A 20954-nucleotide genomic window follows, 5' to 3' on the forward strand; every position below is an offset into this window, starting at 1 on the left:
AATGTTTTGGACCTGTGGTGGTGGTGGGGAAATGCTCTTGCATGTTTTTGTTGTTTTGTTTTTGTACATTATGTGCAGAGTGCAGTTATATGCTCTTAATTAGTTCTCGTGGCCTCTGTCTGTGTGAAATATAATATTTAAAATATGTACCATATATGAAATATTCAGTACTCTTGTTTAATTCAGTTCAGTACTTCGATATTCTGTTTCTTCATTGGCAGATATATTCATATCTGTAAAAGTAGTAGTAATACTCCATTACAAGATTAAGTCCTGCATTCAAGTGGTATGAAAGAAATCTTAGACATACTGTATGTTTTTTAAACATCAAAAATATTGATCTATTGCTGATTCATTGATATGCAGATCATTAAGATTATTTGAATTTGTTTCTGATGCACATTTAAACAAAATCTGGTCTGAAGGCTGAAATGTAAATAATCCATCTCGTTCAATATTCAACAAATGTTTTCTTAAGGATTCTCAAGTAGATATTATTAATTAATAATACTTAAATGTCAGTTTGTCAATATATCAATGTTTAGCCAAGTACTTTATGGAGTAGGCCTACTGGTTATATTAAGAGTAAAGCACTAAAACAAAGATGTAGTGTTGCTGGTTTTAAGTCAAGTTGCTTTTTTATTGTCATTTCAGCTGTTTACACAGTAAAATGAGACAATGTTGCTTCAGGGACCAGGTGCTACACCACACTACACAAAAAGTCAACACAATACTATGTATATACATGTATATACATAGTATACAACCAGACAAACTATACATACTGCAGACAAAACAAAAACTATACATGGTGCAAAGAAAACATAAAAAGAGGAGTAGCAGCGACCAGAGATCTCAGCAAAGTATATTTACTCAAGCCCTGTACTTCAGTACAAGTTTGTGATACTTATTTGAGTATTTATTTGAGTTATGGTACTTTAGGCTTCCACTCCACTACATTTTGAAGGCAAATATTGTACTTTTTACTCCGCTATATGTGGAGTAAAAAGTACCTAACCTAACCCTAACCCTTTACTTGACAGGTTTAGCAACTTGTGACCTTGCAAATTTAAATTAATAATACAAGATCCAATTATAAATCATGAGATATTATTATTAAGTTGTCAAATAGTATATAAAGTAATTAGAATCACCCCCACCTTTACCAGCTGCGATATTAAAGTGTTACACATTGAAGCACTACTAATTATAATCCTGTGAAATCAAACATATGACTCTGAAATGGACCAGTCTGCACTGCGAGTACTTTACTGATGTTAATACTTGTGTACTTTCACTTGAGCAATGTTTTGAATACAGGCCTTCTACTTGTAAGAGAGTTTTTCTTAATCCTAATACTTCCTACTACGGCCCCACTGAACATGAATGATTATTAAAACATCTGTAAGCGAACGCCTGGATGGTGTCGAATAGAAAAATGCTACTGGTTTTGGGGTGGTGCCACTTAAAGGGACTGTGACACATGAACACACGGTGTTAAGCAGCATACCCCCTACAGAATGGAAGGGAAGTCGCTGTGCCATAAAATCTCCTCCAGGATTTACAGCTGTGGTAGGAAACCTCAGTACAAAGTGACATTTGCTGATACAAGCTTGAGACGCTCTGCTGTGGCAATACAGACGTCAGCTGGTCCGCATTTTATATGATGCAAAGTTAAGTCTCGGTATCAGTATTAGCCGAGTTACAGGATTAATGAGAAGTCTCATAATTTCCTCTAAAACATGGTTTCCTAACACATTAACCTAATTTATTCCTTTAACTCTTGCATAAATTAAAAAGTAATGCTCATACTGTATTCAGTGGCCACCAAGTATCAAACAACAGATGAATAGATGAACATAAACATATTTGTACATCAGGATTAGACATTATTGCCATTAAAGAATTTAAGACGCGATTTAAATGGCCCAAAATCACAAATTTGCCTCATTTGCCTGCAGATTCTTATCAAAGATTCATCATCCAACTTTAGCACATAAACCTCACTGTGATACACTGTAACCAGAAAAAAACAAAAGCCTGGAGAACTTTAAGTACAAACAAATCAAATGTCATGGTGACACTTTTGACTGTCAGAGTTGAAGCTAGTAAAATACTGCTTACAGCAACGTGACAGCACGATGATGATATGTGATGAATGTGGGCTGAGTAACAAAACAGCAGGAGAAAGTTTTGAGGACTTCCTCCAGTGGCTGCCTGCATAGATGAGAAAGAGCGACACCATGTGTTTAGATGAGGTATTGTAACTAAGTGAAACTGCTCAGAAATTTAGAAGTTAATGTCTTTAATTGATTGATTAAGTCTGAGTAATGACTCATGTGGTGTGTGTAATCGCCTATTGGGATATCCTGGCTGTTTTTGGGGAGTGTTCTTTTGTAAGTTCTATTTGACAGCATTGAATTCGGTCTGCTCCTGGTGGGAAACTTGGAAGTGGGGTGAAAGCGCCGAGCCAAAGATAAACACCGACCTCACAGTACAATACCTACCAAAGCTGTGTCAGAACTGGCCCACAGCTCTCTGTTTGAGCTGCGGTGCCTACAGACAAGAAAGAGGCTGTTTGTCTTCCCTGGGATCAGTAAACATCCTCAACACAAACAGGTTCCTCTGGAGTGAGAGAGGAGAAACTCACACCGTCAGGGCAGCTGCACTCTCACTCCGCCACAGCCTTTGATGTCCTTCAGACAGAGCTGATAATGAAGGCCCCTTACATCTTAATTCTTTTAATTGGAGCGTGGATGTAACTGGTTGCTGATACCTTGTTGTCACTGTCTTGGCTTGATGTGAACTGAGGACAAATTTTAAAGAAATTGTGAAAATGGAGCTAAAAAATAACAAAAAAACAAAAAACAGAACAGAGCTTTGTCTGAATATAACCCTATTAAATATTGTAACTTTTTTGTCACTGGCAACCAAAAAAGACAAAATCCAACAGTACAATGGTACAGCTCTCACCCCTCTCTGACTGAGCTTCTGTAAATCTTTAAAACTGGCCATGAAGATGTACTTTTATTTTAAAGAGGGCTAAATAAGTTCTTAAAACAGCTTTACAGTGAATGTGACTCAGAATGGAGTAAATTGTGGCTTTGTTGGGGACTATTTTCTCTGGAGAATATTTACTGCAGCAGGACGGTGTATGTGAGCCTGTCTCAAAATTAAGCACGGTGCTCGCATTCATTATGATGAGGCTCATTGATATGTTTTTAATGGGCTTTGAATGGAATTCTGTGGAAAATAATGAATGAAACTTGTTAATAATCAAAAGATATAGTATGTATATAACTTTTAAGTCTTACACCTAACTGGGCCTTGTTCTGTGAAAGAAAGAGCCACTCCAAGCAAAAAAAAAAATACCCCCTCCATCTTGCCCAGGGTGAGATAGTGAGGCATTTGGTTCGGGCCACAGCTTGCACTGCAGCCCCAGGTCCTGTCTGGTCTCCACATGATGGCTTTTAATCAGTGACTAAAGCCCTCTAGACTACAGGCTGATTATCAAGCTTCTGGTCAGTGGGCTCACAGTCATCTGTGGATTTCACATGTATCGTCTGACTATTGGTTGATAAAGATCTTCTTCATCATAAAATAGATTTATCTTTTTTTTAATATATACATTATCAATATAATAATAAGGAATTGGCTGGACCTCATCAAAAAATGAGAGATTATTTGTGTTTTCTGGTTAAAAAAAATCAAAGCTAAAGATGTAAGGAGTGCTACTACAGTGTGAAATCCTGAGGACAACAAGCTTGTGTGTTTGTGTGTGTGCATCAGAAGAGTCTTTCCAGTCTTCCCAGTGTAAATATGCTTAGCCCCAGATGATCTTCAAGGGCTCGCTTGTTTGTACCTGCCGTGTCGTTCTGCTCGTCCACCCAGCATGACACCCTGTAGCCCAGGATCAGTCTCTCAGAGATCAAAAGACCTTGGTGATTCTTATCAGATAATATTCTTGTCCCTCTTTTTCCCCCTTTGAGTCCAGCCTCCTCACACTGTTGACCTGAACCATGCACACTGTTTCTTATGGCCCTTTGGCCTTTCCTCTTCTTATCACCGTGATGGCCAGGCCATGATAAGGCAGGTCCAGCCTCAGGACAGAAGGAGGGTACTGCCCCTCTTCTAAACCTCCACAGTTGCATAACTCGGGCACTTCAGGGCATCTCTGCTCTGTGCACATGGCACTGTGTTTCATGCACTAAAAAACATGAATTATCTCTCATCCTGAAAACTTCATGAATGTGTACACTGATCAATTTAAGTGTCTACACATACAAAAGAAACATGTCAGTCTTGCTGAATTATTTAATTTTCATTGTTGTAAATATCATTTTTGGGCTGACACTCATTAGGATTACACCTGGCTCTTTAGCTGTCATCCTCTTGGTTCAAAGAGGCTGAAAATTGCGCGAGCACACCTACATGTTAAACCAGGACACATGACATCAGTGCATCTCTCTCCCTCTCTCTTAGCGTCGTATGCATTTATGGGTATGCGGGCTGAGCAGACAGACAGGGAAGACTGGTGTCCAAAGTCATGACCCTGCCCTGACCTGGATGAAGGAAATGGTCACGCTGCTCGAGACAAAGCAGGTCAAAGGAGAGTCTGAGGGGCTGGCTGGTCAGCCTCTAACAATGGGGTCCGCGCTCTAAGATCGCAGGCCACACAAAGGCCAGAGAATCCCCCTCCTTCCCACTCCCACATTGCAATAGAGCTGGCATTTCACACTGGCCTGTGAACAGCCATTCAATCAAACTACTGTTTAACCTGACCCCTGGCCTACACAGAAATCAAGATGAGTCTGGCGGGATGTATTTAGGCAACTGACCTCACTGGCCTCAGCCAGCCATCAGTTACTGAACAACTCTGTCTCGCGGTTATCTCCACCTCAGTTAATATTGTATTCATTTTCATTTTTAAATGTAAGATGTTTCCCATTTTGTAATTGCTGCTCCAAATTCTTGTGAATATCTCTTAAAAGCATGTAATCAATAGGCCACCCAATAAATAATGTGTCTAGTGATGGGTGTAAGGAGAAATAGCCCCCTGGGGAACAAGAGACACCGCCAGACCCTTCGTCTGGGTCACCTACCCTCGAGCCAGGGCTGAGAGAAGCAGCCACATGACCCTCTGTCTTCTCAATGGACTGCTCCTCCCCTCTACCTGTACATGGCTCGGATCAAGGTGTGGGGGCTGCATATCAAACAGACCGAGGCCTTTGATGTGGATGGAAACACAAACACTGATTTGAGCACAGTCGTAACAGCTTATTTGTTCCCTTTAGTCATTCATTGAGCTGCTTGTTGAATACGTATGTCTTCAAAGGACTGCTGCATGCACTGGTACAGTAGCCGAGGAGGTCCTGAGAGCACCCTGGCCCTGGTGGGTTGTGAGAAGGCCATCTGGCTTCCTGTTCCTTAGATTTGATATTGATTTATTGGCTGTACATGGGAAGATAAGGGGGCACCAGCTGCCAGAAGTTCTCCTCTGCATCCTCACAGACAATGGGCCTCCTGGTCACCTATGTCCTGACTTAATAGGTAATGCATCATCCCTTATTAGGTTTTCACAAGGTTATACAAAAACAATGCAACATTTTTGCACAAATTGCAAATTAAGTCGAATTTAAAACTCAAGAATTTATGGTGCATCATGACACAAATCAATTCAACAAGGCTACAAATTTACCAAATATTTTACACTTTATACACCATATTTAATCACATATTCTGGCCAGCAGTGCCGAGATAACAGTAGTTGCACTGTTTGTTGTAATAAAGACTGTTACAGTAATGAGGTGAAAAAATTCATTTACTATTCCTAACAAACCCTGACAACCTTTCACAGTTTAACCCATCACAGAGACCATTCATTCAAAATTAGGCTCTGATGCATAACAAGTCTCTCATTCCTGGTAAGTGAGCCGGGAGTGCTGCAGTTTGGCCTGAGCCTCTGAGGTGTCAACATGGTGCCTCAGTGAATTGTACTCATGCCTGATTTTTCTCACCAATGCAACCCCCCACCCTTAAAAAAAGGCACACTCAGATACAGACAGACTTTGGTGTCACCCACCCTGGCCTGCTCCCCACCTCCACCCCTTCTTTCTTCCCTTTCCCCTCCCCTGCCAACACAAGCCTGTGATGTGACTGTCTCAGATAATGAGGTGAGAATTTTATTGCAGCAGTCAGTGAGACAGAGACTCAGGTCTCTGTGCAGTCTCCCTGGTATCAGGCGCCCTCTGCTGACTCCCGTGGGCTCACACCGGATACACAGACAGCCCTCTCTGGTCCTTCAGCAACGCACTTCAAAGTGGGAGATCAAGGGTTGACTTGCGCATGACATCCAGAGAATGACAATGCCTCAGTCAGCCTACACCTACTGCTACGTGCCAGTCCCAGAGACACAAAGGCATGTAGGCTGCTCCCGCACCACTTTGCTGCATGGAGGAAGTCCTCATTCAGGAGGGGGATACACATAAAGGAAGAGGGCAGCGCTCTATGTGTATTCTATACAAATACTGGTGGGTAGAGGCAATGTGAGGGCCAGAGGAAGGACAACAGGGGAGACGGAGGGGCAGCAGATTCTTGGTGGTGTCTCATTTGATTGCTGAAGCATCAATTGATAAGATAGAGCATGAATCCATATCACAACGCTTATCTAGACATCATCGCAGTATCTCGTGTATTGTAACACACACACATATGAGATCAAAGAATTGTCAAAGTGGGCTCTTTTATTGCTCCTTTGAACAAAAGATTTGTATTTTTACTTTGACATTCTTCAGCTGGAGCATAGTTTTCAAGGACTCCAGCTCCTCCTACCAACCTATCATCCTGGCTCTCAAAATTTTACTGATTTGATAGTTAGACTAATTTAAATACCTTTTAACTTTAAATTAGCATTCTGGCTGCACAAATAGCTAATATAAAGCATACATTTAGAGTGTTCTGCACTTGTCTCTTAACCTTTATGACAATCACATCCACTCCATGGAAATTTGCTTTCACATTTCAGAGATGAAAGCCAGTATCCCAGTCACACACACACACACACACACACACACCCTTTTCTTGGCAGCTAGAGCACCTCTTGTGATCAGGCTGTCATTTCCTCTTTTTGCCTCTGTTTTTATTCCAGAAAGCTTTTTTAGAAGGCAGCCACGTGGTGCAACAGCAGGCAGAATGTGGGCTCCTTGCATGGATCTGAGGCATCACGTCACGCATCATGTCAGCCCGGCAGGGGAGACAGACACTCATGACAGGCCAAGACGAGGAGAAAACAAACACAATGCTGTAATGAAACAGCAGCAACAAATCCCCGCTGATGAACACAGTTCTTCACTAAATCAGGCCTGAGTGAACTTCTTTGTATAATAAAAAATTACACTATTGTTTGCCTTGAACCAACCCTTCATTCCCAAATCTCTTTCACTCAGAGGATCACTGGACGGGATGTTCATTGAAGGTGTACTTCCACACTGAAGGAATGTCGTGTAGTTTTGGCTGAAGACTCTCTTGAAAAAGAGGTTTTCAAAAATAAAAAAAAACACATAAAGATAAAAAAAAAAATACTTATAGTAAAGTTACTGTTTACTGTTACTTACAACAACCTCGAAAAAACATGCTTGTGTACCTTTCGTCGAGCAGTTGATAGCCAAAGCTCTATTCTGCTTGAGCAGGATTTGGCAGTTTCCATAAAGACACAGAAAAATCAAAAGGTTGGACTATTGCGCCACCTATAGGCACAAAATGACCACACTAATCCCTAAAATGTTTCGTTCCCTTAGTGTTCATCACGAGTGTCAGCTGAAAATGTGAATAATGGCTTAACTCAACAATCACTTCACTTGAAGTGAAGTTACTGACAAAAAGATAAAAGAATTGCTGCACTGACCACAAGCTTCACTTCCTCCACTGTTGTCTCTGAACTCACTATATAGATATATATATATGTAGTTATGACCTTCTGTTTCTGGTGTAACACCTGCATATTGTCCAGTCATCAGATGCACGAATGCTAGTGAAATACTAAACACAGCTATAGACAAAACTTTGTCACCACCGATGGCTCTCCATTCAAAATCAAATTTTGAAAGAAGACAAAACGGCCTTATTGTTTAAAGAGTTGTCTGTGAACTAATAATGATCTGCTGATTTGACTACACTGAAGGTTTTGGCAGCCTCTTAGTGCTGCTGCTGCTACACCATACCATGCCATATACATATATATGAGTCAAATTCGTGTCAGGTTAAAACAAATGCACAGGGAGAAAAAAACAAAACAAAACAAAACAGAAAATTGCAAGTAAATCTAAAACTGAATAATCCCTAACTGTTCAACATGTTTATAAGTTAAAATTATTTGTAGACAGGAAATACTGATTATAACTGTTCATGTTTCAAAGTACACATTCATAAGTCAGATTTTTGTGTGTGGAAAAGTATTAAGTACTGCATTTAAGTAAAGTTGAAGGTAATTGTACTTTACTTGACTATTTGCACATTATGGTACTTATACTCCTACAGCTAAAGTTTTACTGATCCCCAGAGGGTAAATGTAAGTGTTTCATTACCACAAGTAGAGAAAAGTAAAAAAAAAAAAAAAAAACAAATAGCTGAAAGTAAATTCAATTTCAATTCAATTCAGTAAGACAAGCAGTACACGTGCAGTGACCATGAACAGTGTTTACTAAAGTCCTCAATGTGCTAGCAGCGCAGTGCAGTCTCAGCTAAATTATATAGAAGTAATACAGTTTGGGATACAAAATATATTATTCAGTATGATGAAATGTAGCAATATTGTTTAACATAATATATAATATGTCACAGAGTGTCACGGAAAATATGGCCTATAGTATAATAAGGTATTATATGGTCATACTAGGCCATTAGTATTATGTATAATAAAGAATATTGCTGCTTTGGCTTGAATATACGCTGTGTACATTTCTGCCACAACAGTTTATTATTGTAAAGACACGTGGGCCACGGACAGTGCACCGTATGTGATAATGGGTAAGTTTTAAACCAAAATAAGGTCAAAGGGCGCCCTCTAGAGGCGTCGACCCAACTCACCTCCTGCACTGTCACATGTCACATAACATCGCTGGTTAGCACAGGAGACGTATACCTCGTCGGCCTCTATATTTAGATGTCTAACTTGCGTAAACAAATCCTTTCGCGTCCCTCGGAGAAAATCGAAATCATCGCAGTAGCCGGACAGCTCAGAGGAAGGCCCAAACAGTGATGGCCTCCGTTAAAAAAGACAACAGACTGACGAGGTCTCAAAGCTTTATGTGCGTCGGTTTCGCCGGATTTTTCAGTAAAACCGTCACGTCGCCTTTGGAGGTGGTTAAAATTAAAAGTCAAGTGGGCACTTTTCATTCTAAGAGGGGCTTCTTGCAAAGTTTTATTTTGATCTACCAGAATGAGGGACTTCGAGGATTTTGGAAAGGAAATCTCGCCTCTTGTCTCCGGTTGTTCCCCTACACTGCAGTTCATCTCACAACGTACAAAAGGTAAGTTAAACTGAATCTGAATATGTCGTCGGTTGTTTTGTTTCACTTTTGTGGACTTTCAAACATAGCTTGGTGGTTATTTCCTCTGGGGTTTGCCCTGTCTTTTTGCTAGTTGAATGACGCTGTCAGCCAACTTGGTCACCTGACGTTAACTTTGCGAGTTTATGTGGTGAATAGTTTGGATATATTAAGACATATATTAATTTCGATAGAGTAAAACGTGATAATCACGTTAATTAATTGTTTCACACTACAGAATAACTGTTTGAATAGTTTGTTTACTTCAGCTAAATTGCTACTTCCTGTTTTACCGTACGAGGCACATCTTCTATTTCAGCCAATCAGAAGGCTGTATTTGCTCAGTCGATTTTTGAAGCGCATGGCGACGTGGGGGCCCTCAGTTTTGTCTCACAGGTAGTCTGTTTTTTTTTTTTTTTTTAAATTAGACTCCACCCCGACAGACTTAACATTATGAATAGGAAATAATTAGTTGAATTTTCTGTCACGAAAAAATGTAATCGGTGGCTGTTTTAAGTAAGTTATTTCTGCCACTGTTGATTGATAAGCTTATTGTCTTGATAAGTTCACTCTGATTAATAGAAAAGCTGCATATCATCACGGTTTATAACATGACATGAGCGATTAAGCCACAAGTTGTAAAACCAAATATTTTTCTATCGATTGACTTATTATTTGATTATCTAACTTACAAGTTCTAAATGTGGTAACTGACCAAGCAACTAGGTCATTTTTAATGAAGACATTTCCAAAATATATCAGTTCCAGCTTTTTAAACTCTATTCGTGATTGTAAATTGAATCACATCTTGAGTGCTTGTTGGATGAAAAACAAAAAATGCCACAAATGACAACATTGAGGACCTCAACGTCTGTAGTTTCAATGAGCGGAAGTTTTGCCTGTGAGGCAGAGTTCGGGGGAAGAGACTACGTGTGGCTTACGTTGGGTTACTGTAGGACAACTCAATGACCGACATGCTAATACATAAACACAAAGCGCAGCAAGGGGCCTCACGTGACAACAGTAACCCAGGACACAGCCATAAGTACGGTATCTGCTGTCTATGGACTGTCAGGAGGCAGTCAGTAGGTATATGACGGTCCTGTCTCACGTTTCAGGACACGAATTAGTGTAAACGCCACTGCTACCTGAATCAGCAAACCACCGTCCCGCACTGTACACTGTTCCATTAAAAGAAAGCCCTTTTCTCTGTTCCTTTTTTTCTCCACATACACGTGGCTTTAGTTATTCATGTGCTCCTAAAGTGTAGGCGATTATAACCTGACCTTGATAATGTTCTGATATCTTTAATGGGTATTAAATTGCACATGAAAGCAACACTGAAGTCTAAACATGGACACAGTGGACGTAGCAGTAAGTAATAAGCTGCATATTTATAAATTACGAGTGCAAATAACAGTTATTACCATCACTGGGTAATGAGTGTGTTAATTTTTTTTAAATAAATGATTCATCATTTAGTCTTTAAAATGCCAGAAAATGATAAAGGCCCATTGAAACCCATTCCAAGGTGACATCATACAATTTATTGTATAAAAGCCCCAAATATGTTAGTCAGTTAATTAATTTTTCACTTGCCATAGATTCAGCTATAAAGAGTTTTGAAAATGTATTAATTGTTAAAGTGGTTTATTAAGGAAAAAGTATTTGCTATCTTTTTCTGTTTTATATCGTTGGAAGTGAAATAATTTTTGGTTCTGGACTGCTGGTGAGATGAATCAAAGTTATTTTCTGAAGTCATCTTGGGCTCTGAGAAAAAGTGCTTTAATTTTTCAGTGTATATTAATATGTCCTAGGTTACATAATGAAGTGATTAATCAACACATTTTGAGAGATCATGAAAATAATAATCAATCAATAAACTCTCATCACTTAAATTGATCCAAAAATAAATTCTCTGTTTTGTTCTTTTAGTTTTTATTAAACCAAGGGGAGAAAAAACTGACCTAATTAGGAGTTATTAATATTTCTTTTCTCTATGTTCAGGATAGTCCACCTTCACATGGATGAGGTGGGCTTCATCTCACAATGGAGAGCCATATTGGCTGGTGGACTGGCTGGCGTCACTGCCGCCCTGGTCACGTACCCTCTGGAGGTGGCAGAAACCAGGCTCATCGTTCAGAACTGCAGGCAGCCCACATACACCGGCGTAGTTCACACTCTGTCAAAGATCTACGGGAGTGAAGGGCTGCTCGCTCTCTACAGGGGCTTTTCCCTCACTTTGTTGGGTGTGTTTGCATATTCATTGAAATTAGTTTATTTCCTATGGGTGTTAAGGTATCGGATATTAATGTGTTAAAATGGCTTCTGCTCTTCACTTGTTACAATGTGAAAGTCAGTATATACATGAGCTGACTGAGTTATAAAAATTCATGTTTATCGCTTTTGTCTTCAGCCTGCGTTGCCCATCATTTGCTCTGCTCGGTTCATCGACGATGCATTTAGCTGTAACATGCATTTCACTTTCATTTCACTTGTGTGCAGGTGCTTTTCCCTTTTCTGTTGGGTGCTATGTGGTCCACATGAACTTGGACAAGCTCTGGCAGGAGCCTCCTTTTCGCTTCAGTCCCCTCCAGAACTTCATTAATGGCTGCCTGGCGGCAGGCGTTGCCCAGACTCTCTCCTACCCTTTTGAAACCGTAAAGCGGAAGATGCAGGTAATTTACCACCTCAATACTTCTGCTTGTAGATTATGGTTTTTAAGAGAAGTGACACTAAGGTTTGTTTGTTGTTGTTGTTTTTTTTAAAAAAGGCAAAAACAAACTGATAATAAAGAATCTCTAAAGAATGCTCTTAGTCCATAAATCTAATAACTGGTCATCAAAGACATTTTGACATTTTTTATGGCCTTTTAAAGGGAATTAATGTTAATGTTCATTATAAAGCACTAATTTTCCAGTATAATTTTATATTTTATTTTCCAATACTACTTTTCATATGTGTGATATATTGTTTGTCTTTTTCTTTTTGCCTGAAATATTTAAAAAAATAAACAAAATCAAAATAAGTTCACAGTGTATACTTGCTGCATTACCATTTGTAGTCCACAAGAGGGCAGTGGAAGTGCATCTAATTTAAGATTAGCCTCACTTGATCTCTTAGCATATGGGACCATGCAAAGTTTAAACTCTTAGATAGAAGTGGGTTTTTGTAATTGGCCTTCAGATTGTCTATTTATAGCGTATGGATGCTATAGACACATAGAAAAACACTTTGGTCTGCACGTTCACCTTAAACGATGTTTGAGATGCCTTCTGTTCGATAGGAAGGACACACGGAGAACAAAGGACAAAATACTACATCCGGTTTTATCGGCCTATTATTAGCTACCACAAGATTCAACAGCAGCTGGGAATGTCAATGTGTCCCGGGTCTGCAGAAGCTATAGATAAGTTCTCTAAAGATAGCGAGTAACTATCAGACAGCAGGCCGGCTAAGAGTTGTGAGTGTCCAGTCTGTGAAACCACCACAACTGTGTCATCTTACTCTAAAGAACAATGTTCTACACAACCATGTGATTTAGGGATTTGGCTCTTGTATGTGTCTCAGAGTTAAACATTGAAAGCCAGACAGAGAACAGATGATCGGAAAACAGCCGAGGATGTTTGCAGAAGCTCAGGGTGATGATTTAAGCTAAGTATTGTTTAACTCACCGGCTAGCTTGATGTTTCCACTACAAATGAACCTGTCTGAGTGGTCTGGCACCTTTTATGAATGTGTGTTGCCTTTGGCAACCTTGAAACTTGTGAAGATGCATTTCCCCTGTCACCTGACAGTCAACCCGTAGAGTTGTCAAACAGCACAGGACACAGTGTCTCTTGAGCTTTAAGATGCTGTTAACTGACAGCATCGTGCAGTTTGTTTCTTCTTAAAGCTTCCTGATAATGTCGAGTTCTCATCTCCACACTTGACCCTCAAAAGGACAATGTTGTGTTGACTGTATGATTAAATTTGTGATAGTGTGCAGGTTAACAGTTGAAATGAGAAATTGATCCAATCAGTAGATTTGACTGCGTTAATCGACAGTCCCAAACAGAGCAGGAGTGTCAGCTTTCCTTCACTGAGTCCTGTTTAGATTATTACTTTACAGACATGTTGCTGATTCACGGCCATTCCTTTTTCACTTTCAATGTTTTCCCAGGCGCAGAGTGCCCGTCTCCCCCACTGTGGTGGAGTCGACGTCCATTTCAGTGGAATGATCGATTGTTTCATGCAGGTTGTTAGAAACAAGGGCGTCCTCTCATTGTGGAACGGCCTCACTGCCAACACAGTCAAGGTATGCTTCCGCTGATGCATTCACTTGTCGTTGTCTAAGCCAAAACTGAACTCTTTCGCTAGTTTATTTGTGTTGCATACAAGTAGCACAACTGAAATAAGCACACGTGCGAAGGAACATGAATGTCTTTACGACAGAAGAAGAAATGTAACCCGTGGCCTTTGCCGAAAGGGGAACGGGGGCGGGGCAGGGGGGGTGTAATGTTCAGTGCGTAATTCAGAGCATACATATCACCAGCAAGGTGAACAAAGCCTATCTGTGGAACAGCGTGCTCCTCTCTCCTATTTCAGCTGCAAATGTCATGTTGTTTTTACAAGTATAAGGAAGGCCTTTTCATGAGTATTCTCGAATGAGAATAATCTCTGTGTGGGTCTGTGGCCTTTTGATCAAATGCACTCACCCCTTCTCACTCTCCCAACCTGTCATTCCCTCACAGATTATTCCATACTTTGGCCTTCTTGTCATGTGCTGTGAGATGTGTAAGCAGATTTGCCTTTACCGCAACGGTTACATCGTCTCGCCCCTGAGCTACAAACTTGCACCGGGAGTCGACCAGAGCCTCGGGCCGTACGAGCTGGAAGAGGTGAAGCGCTACTTGAGAAACAGGAACTTTGGGTCAGGGGAATCGTCTTTGGGAAACCGCTGGTGACATGAGAAGATGTCGTGTGGAAAAGTATTGACTGCTGACCTCACTTGACCAGCAAAATGAGTTATTCAGAGGCTTTTGTGCGTGTAATAATTACGTAACATTTTGTTTCAGGCTTCATATTAGGTATAAACTTGCATTCACACAGTCCTGTTAGCAAAGGTCTACCTCTTGCAGAGTATCGTTATTTTATCGACCAGTATTGTTTGTTGGATTGTTTGGATTTTATTTTCTCTCACAATGTAATGTATTTCCATTATTGTTTTTTTCTTTACTGTGTGCCTTGAGTGTTAACTATTTATTTTGAGGCTCATTTCCGTCACTGTGTCATTGACAGCAAATAGTGCCATAATTTATTCTTATAGGTTGCAAATGCTCTTTTACTCTCTTTCAGCGATAGATTGTGTTTTTAGTGTACAGTGAATGGAACATTTTAATGTTTTATAAGTTTCAGTCGGTTATGCGCAATCATGCACAAGTGCTAACATGGCGTGTGATGTGTGAAATGTGCTTACAAATGACATAAAATGACACATATTCCAGGACTTTGTAAGTCAAACTCAGTGAAATGATTTCAGTGAAATTGTTATGCTGTCAACTTCTAAACTACTTCTGAAAAGAAAAAAAAAAACACATTTGTTTGTAAGAAACATGTCCAGGTTTGGAAGCCGTGGGGACATCTAGACTTTTTTGACAGTTCGCACAACAACAAAAAAACTTTTCATCCAGGCTCGGCATGATAATTGTTATTTTTTTCTTATTTTTTTTTTAAACATTTATTTTAGCAACTGTTTTTGCCATGTTGTAAAAATACAACTTAATGTCTGCTAATAGTGTCACATGTTACCAATCTTTACTCTTGCTTCCAGTGACAATTCGAGATAAAAGGCAGCAACTCTTGTAAGATTTCAATCACGCTGCCTCAGTATTTAATTATTAAGGTTGTCAGTCAGTCACAGGTCAGTCGCTCTGCTGACGCAGGGTTTGTGTGGAATCAGTCAGCTGATTCAGTCATGTCCTCCTCCATACTGTGGGAAACTGAGTGACAGCCAAAGGACATTAACAGATGGGATGACCTTTACCCACCATTGCTTTTAGGGCCCCAGCTGCTTCAGACGTGACATTTGACACGACCTTGAGCAAATTCTGATCCAACACTTAAAACGAAACGAGTTTCTCCTCAGGTGTGTCGAGATGTGACTCAATCGGACCAACTTAACAACTTATGAATAAACTTTACTTCTTGTGGGACAGACAACGGACTCTGTTGGCACGGTGTACTTGAGTGATGAGGCAGAGCACCAAATCTGACTCAAAGGCCATCCGTTAGCCCCGCCCACTACTCCTTCATCCGACCAATGATATGTGAGAGTCGAAGTTCACGGTTTTTCTCGCGTTCAGCCTTCTTAAATTCCCTCTCTGCCAGATTGGAGTCGGCCATTTCAACTCCACAGGCAAACCCCACCGACAGATAACCCCACCGGCTGATAACATCTGAAGATGAGTGAGACAGCTATTTCTTTCGCCAAGGACTTCTTGGCTGGTGGTATTGCCGCTGCCATTTCCAAAACAGCTGTAGCCCCCATCGAGAGAGTCAAGCTTCTCCTCCAGGTAAGTGTGAACGTCATTTCTGGTGACACTTTAAAGCTGTTTGGTAGATGCTGCCTGCTCTTGTCTGCAGCACAAACCCAGGTCGTTAATTTGCATAATTTTTGCAGTGTTTTGAATGGAGGCTGAGTCTAACCAGATGTTGAGATAAGTTAAATATTGTAGAGATGCTGCATTGTTAGAACAGAAAGTGAAGCGAAGTCAGAGTGGTGCAGGCACAGATGAATGAGCATAATCGGGACGCATCAGACCTGTTACGTAATAGAGCGGCCAGCAAACCACAGTTAGACCAAGCACAACTGCAGTGTGTTATAAATGCAGACATGACCATCTGTTGTGACTTTGGTGTTCAAAAGGTGCTCACCGTCCACGGCTGATTTTTCTTTAGTTTGACTACACAGCAGACAGGCAAGGTCACAGCAAGGTTTGCGTCATGGCACTCCAATGCTGCATTGGACCTCAGCAGCAGCAGCAGCAGCAGCAGCAGGTGGTGGGGCTGTGAAATGTTGAATGGATGCCATCAGAGTAGGACTCTTAGCACATGGATGGAAAGTTGTCTGTCAGACAGACGCATGAGAACCATGGGAATTTGTGTCCTCACCAGCTCTGGATATTAGGTTCACAGGTTAAAGGTAATTCACAGTGTAGACTTTGTCCGCGTTCATCAATCCGCTTTAACTTATTATCTCTAAAACATTGTCGTGTCTCTGCTTTGATTACAGGTACAACATGCTAGCAAACAGATTGCAGTCGACCAGCAGTACAAGGGCATCATCGACTGTGTTGTCCGTATTCCCAAAGAGCAAGGCTTCCTCTCGTTCTGGAGAGGGAACTTGGCCAACGTCATCCGATACTTCCCCACTCAGGCCCTCAACTTTGCTTTCAAGGACAAGTATAAGAAGATTTTCCTCGACGGCGTGGACAAGCACAAACAGTTCTGGAGATACTTTGCGGGGAACCTGGCTTCTGGAGGCGCCGCCGGAGCCACGTCACTCTGTTTCGTCTACCCCCTCGACTTTGCCAGAACACGTCTGGCTGCCGACGTTGGCAAAGCCGGAAAGGATCGTGAGTTCAAAGGCCTGGGTGACTGCTTGGTGAAGATCTTCAGGTCTGATGGCCCCAAGGGTCTGTACCAGGGCTTCAGCGTCTCAGTACAGGGCATCATCATCTACAGAGCTGCTTACTTTGGCATCTACGACACGGCGAAGGGTGAGTTTTCTTTATCAAAGCTTGATGTATCTTGTCTCGGTGGACGTCTTTGCCTTGGAGACTTTTGTAAACCTCTCTGATTGACATTTCACTTACAGGCATGCTTCCAGACCCCAAGAACACACACATTGTCGTCAGCTGGATGATTGCTCAGTCTGTGACTGCGGTCGCTGGTCTCGTGTCCTACCCCTTCGACACTGTCCGTCGGCGTATGATGATGCAGTCTGGCCGCAAAGGAGGTAACAATCGCAGTATATCAAAGCAATAACTTCCTGTTTTTGTTTCAGCGTTATTAGAATAAAGGTTTGACGTCTTTGTAATTGTGTTCGTCCCCTCAGCTGACATCATGTACACTGGCACCATTGACTGCTGGAGGAAGATCGCCCGCGACGAGGGTTCAAAGGCCTTCTTCAAGGGGGCGTGGTCTAACGTGCTCAGAGGCATGGGTGGCGCCTTCGTGCTTGTCTTGTATGATGAGCTTAAGAAAGTCATCTAAGCTGTTTTTCAGTGTCCACTGTTCATGTTGTGAAGTTTAACTGTAACATATCTTGTACATTTGGAAGGACTTAAATGCCATGCTATATTTATAGGGACCAACTAGTATTTTGTACTAGTTGTACTGGGGGAATCTGTTATGCACTCTTCTCTTGGCCCATGCTTTTTTTTCTTTTTTTGTTTTACTCCCCACCAGAATGTCATTCCCTGTCTGAACACAGGAACCTTACTGGAAAGAAAAAAAGAGAAATAAATGCCACCTACTGAGTGACTCTCCTGTCTGGTTTTGAAATGTAATGTCACATGTGAAGGGTAACATTACACACACACACACACACACACACGGTGTCTAACAGAAAGTCCTGGCAGCCGATGCCGTCAATTGCGTTGCTTCAAGAAGCTAATTGGCAGCCTCCTGGTCAAATGTAAGATTAGAGCCGCTCACGTCTCCCAGGTTGTATTTGGGGCCGAGCCAAAATCAGCTGAGAAATTTGACCTGCTGACGATATTTCAGCTGAGGCGTGCTTGCAGAGAAGTGATAGGCTGGATGTCAGGAGCTTTGCTGGTGTCATTTAACACACTGATAGTTCAGCAGAACGTTTGCACCAGTGACTTCCTTCGGATGAAACCACTAGGGTTACCTGTAGTGAGGCGGATTATTCCAATTGTCTAAAAATACTTGCGTCTCCTGCCAGGCCTCCCCTGACTCCAACTGGTGTGACTGAGGACTTTAACCTTGCGCTGTCTCACCATTCAGCAGTATGACACTCCTGCTTTAGTTATTTACTAGAACAGTCAAGTGATCTCCAAACGTCCAGACTTGTTTTTGCTTACTTTTCTTGTTTTTGCTGTTCATTACAATAAAAAAAGTGAGAGGCACCTAGCTGGGTTCATAATGGGTTGTATGCCGGTGTTGATGCGTATTTTAAGGGAGGTCATAAAATGAATTCCTTCTGATACATGATCGTGTCAGCTATAAAGAAACACGTGATTGTAACCCACGCAGGACAAGACACAATGTACTTCCTGGCATCTCTGGCCAGGGAGCGTGCTGGTCTTACTCTAAACGCAGATCATAGTGCTGCCATTGTATCAGTGCAACCCTCCACACAATGTATTTTATGTGTTTGACGTGAAGTTTCCACAGTGGTATTCAAAAACTATCTGGACTGTGACGCACTCATATGTGCTTCATGCTGAGTGTGAGGTCTCAGGGCCACTTGGCAGCTTTGATCATTCATCTTCCAGCCATTTTTTTTTTTTGTGACCAATTAAAGAGTGGCTGGCCCCTGGCAACATTATCTGCCCATTTGGGGATAAAACAAATTAAGACACTGTTTTAATTAAGAGTGTGTCTGACATGCGTGATCTGAAATTCTTATTAGCAGTGACTCTCTGTGTGCTTTTGACATGACAGAAATCCTCCATGAGGGTTCAGTCACTGCAGCTGTAATTATTCTTATTTAAAAGTGTGAGTCTAAAATATTAGTGCAGCTTTGCACTATTATTCGGTTCATCAAAAGTGGAGATGTCTCTGTCTGGTGTTTTCCCCACATGACTCTCAACTTATGGACCATATGAAACTCCAAAAAGATTAACTCTTAAATTTAGTGTGTTAAAAGTAAAATTCCAGTTACATACAAGATGCATGTCTGACGCTGATGTCTTAGGCACTGAGATGAATGCGATCATCTTGTGAACTTTAAGAGACTCTCTGCTTGACAAGTGTGTAGACACAATTACTGTGTCATGGACAGTGAACCCAGACTGATCTTGAATGGAGGACATAGCCTCATTTTAGCAACACTATCATATTACAAGATTTACTCAGTTGGACGTAGTCTAATCTTCTTTCAGTGATTCAGAAAGTCTTGGATGTAACCTCCAACCTACAGAAATCAGTTTTAATACTGTTTCGACCACTCCATCCCCAAAAGCCCCTCTCAGCAGGTAGCACATGTTTAATCCTTCACTCGACAAGCTGCTCCATTACAACTTCTAACAAGGATTAGTGAATCAGAGGCAGCACAGTTCACAGCCATTTACGCCATTACGCTGTCTGCCTGTGTGGCTTTAGATACGCTGTGCCTCCTGCAGGTCACACGGGGAGCAAGTCAGGCGAGTGTGGCCTAAATGTTTTTTTTTTTCAAAATATAAATACCGTACATGTGGGTATTTCCTCATAAAAGCCTGTAACTGGGTAACTGCAGATCAAACCAGAAAGTGGTTGAAAAGGGCACACATGCCTTAAAGACTGAGGTCAAGGAGAGTTTGTTTTTGCTTTTCATCAATGCGGCGAAAATGTTCAGATTGATTTTAGTAAATGTCACTGCCCATCTTAGTATTTTCCTACATTTAATGTTCAGGTCCTGCAAGCTCCCACTGTAACTTGCTTGAGAAGACAAGTAATGAAATTATTATTCCACTTAAGCAAAAGTACAGAAGTATTATGAGTGGAAAGTAAGTAAAAGCATTCAGAGCTGAAAAATACACCATGTGAGTTATGCAGTTATATAAATATCTTATTATTAATAATGCATTAATGTGTAAGTAACATGTTGCTGTTTTAGTTGTCCTCAAGTACAAACACTTCAAATATTGTTGATTGAAGGTACACTCCCCCACCACTGTGGCCTACTCTTAAAAGGGACTTGACAGTCAGTGTGTGTTTCCACGTGGAGGCTCTGCGGATCACTGAAGCTGCCCTTCACAGTAAAAGTCTTCTGTCAGGCAGCCTGTTACGTAATTTCAGCTGTTTGGCTGCATTACGTCACAGCTCCACCGGATCAGACCTGGGTGACCTCAGTGTATTCCGCTCAGGAGGAAAAGCCACACTGTGGGGCGACTTTAAAATAAATAAACAAACGAATATCTGTTATTATCAGAGAGTATTTACTGCGTTGTCAGTGTGTTTATTCATCCTTTCTTCCCTTGTAATTTTTTTTTTTTACAGCTGCCTTCGCTACACTGTATGTTGTTGAATCTGGTGCTCAGCGGTGAATAATAGGCTTATTCATCATATAGTCCTGTATTTTTGATTGATAGCACCATGCGAATTATAGTCAGATAAAATCATATTATAACATTTCTTGAACAAATCAAAAGGTGTTTGACCTCAGCTCTGGGAAAGAGCAGACTTATCACCACTTTGTCG

The 20954-nt window shown here is 41.1% G+C and overlaps 2 protein-coding genes across 2 annotated transcripts; both read left to right on the forward strand.

The window, feature by feature from the left end:
* Positions 1-9072: 9072 nt before the first annotated feature.
* Positions 9073-15155, forward strand: slc25a43 (solute carrier family 25 member 43). Its single transcript, XM_046406545.1, has 5 exons — positions 9073-9527; positions 11553-11794; positions 12051-12223; positions 13708-13842; positions 14279-15155. The coding sequence occupies exons 1-5, from the start codon at positions 9256-9258 to the stop codon at positions 14489-14491; spliced, it is 1035 nt and encodes a 344-aa protein (XP_046262501.1). The 5' UTR covers positions 9073-9255; the 3' UTR covers positions 14492-15155.
* A 748-nt stretch (positions 15156-15903) lies between these two features.
* slc25a5 (solute carrier family 25 member 5) lies at positions 15904-18071 on the forward strand. The gene is made up of 4 exons (XM_046406546.1): positions 15904-16099; positions 16819-17305; positions 17404-17544; positions 17644-18071. The coding sequence occupies exons 1-4, from the start codon at positions 15989-15991 to the stop codon at positions 17799-17801; spliced, it is 897 nt and encodes a 298-aa protein (XP_046262502.1). The 5' UTR covers positions 15904-15988; the 3' UTR covers positions 17802-18071.
* The last annotated feature ends 2883 nt before the right edge of the window (positions 18072-20954 follow it).

This window comes from Scatophagus argus, chromosome 12, assembly GCF_020382885.2.
Source record: "Scatophagus argus isolate fScaArg1 chromosome 12, fScaArg1.pri, whole genome shotgun sequence".
Taxonomy (NCBI): Eukaryota; Metazoa; Chordata; class Actinopteri; family Scatophagidae; genus Scatophagus; species Scatophagus argus.

Coding starts and splice junctions, on each gene's coding strand:
- slc25a5 (XM_046406546.1), top strand. CDS start 15,989: ATGAGTGAGACAGCTATTTCTTTCGCCAAGGACTTCTTGGCTGGTGGT. Junction 16,100..16,818: donor GAGTCAAGCTTCTCCTCCAG/GTAAGTGTGAAC, acceptor CTTTGATTACAG/GTACAACATGCTAGCAAACA. Junction 17,545..17,643: donor GCAGTCTGGCCGCAAAGGAG/GTAACAATCGCA, acceptor TCGTCCCCTCAG/CTGACATCATGTACACTGGC.
- slc25a43 (XM_046406545.1), top strand. CDS start 9,256: ATGGCCTCCGTTAAAAAAGACAACAGACTGACGAGGTCTCAAAGCTTT. Junction 9,528..11,552: donor CATCTCACAACGTACAAAAG/GTAAGTTAAACT, acceptor CTCTATGTTCAG/GATAGTCCACCTTCACATGG. Junction 13,843..14,278: donor TCACTGCCAACACAGTCAAG/GTATGCTTCCGC, acceptor ATTCCCTCACAG/ATTATTCCATACTTTGGCCT.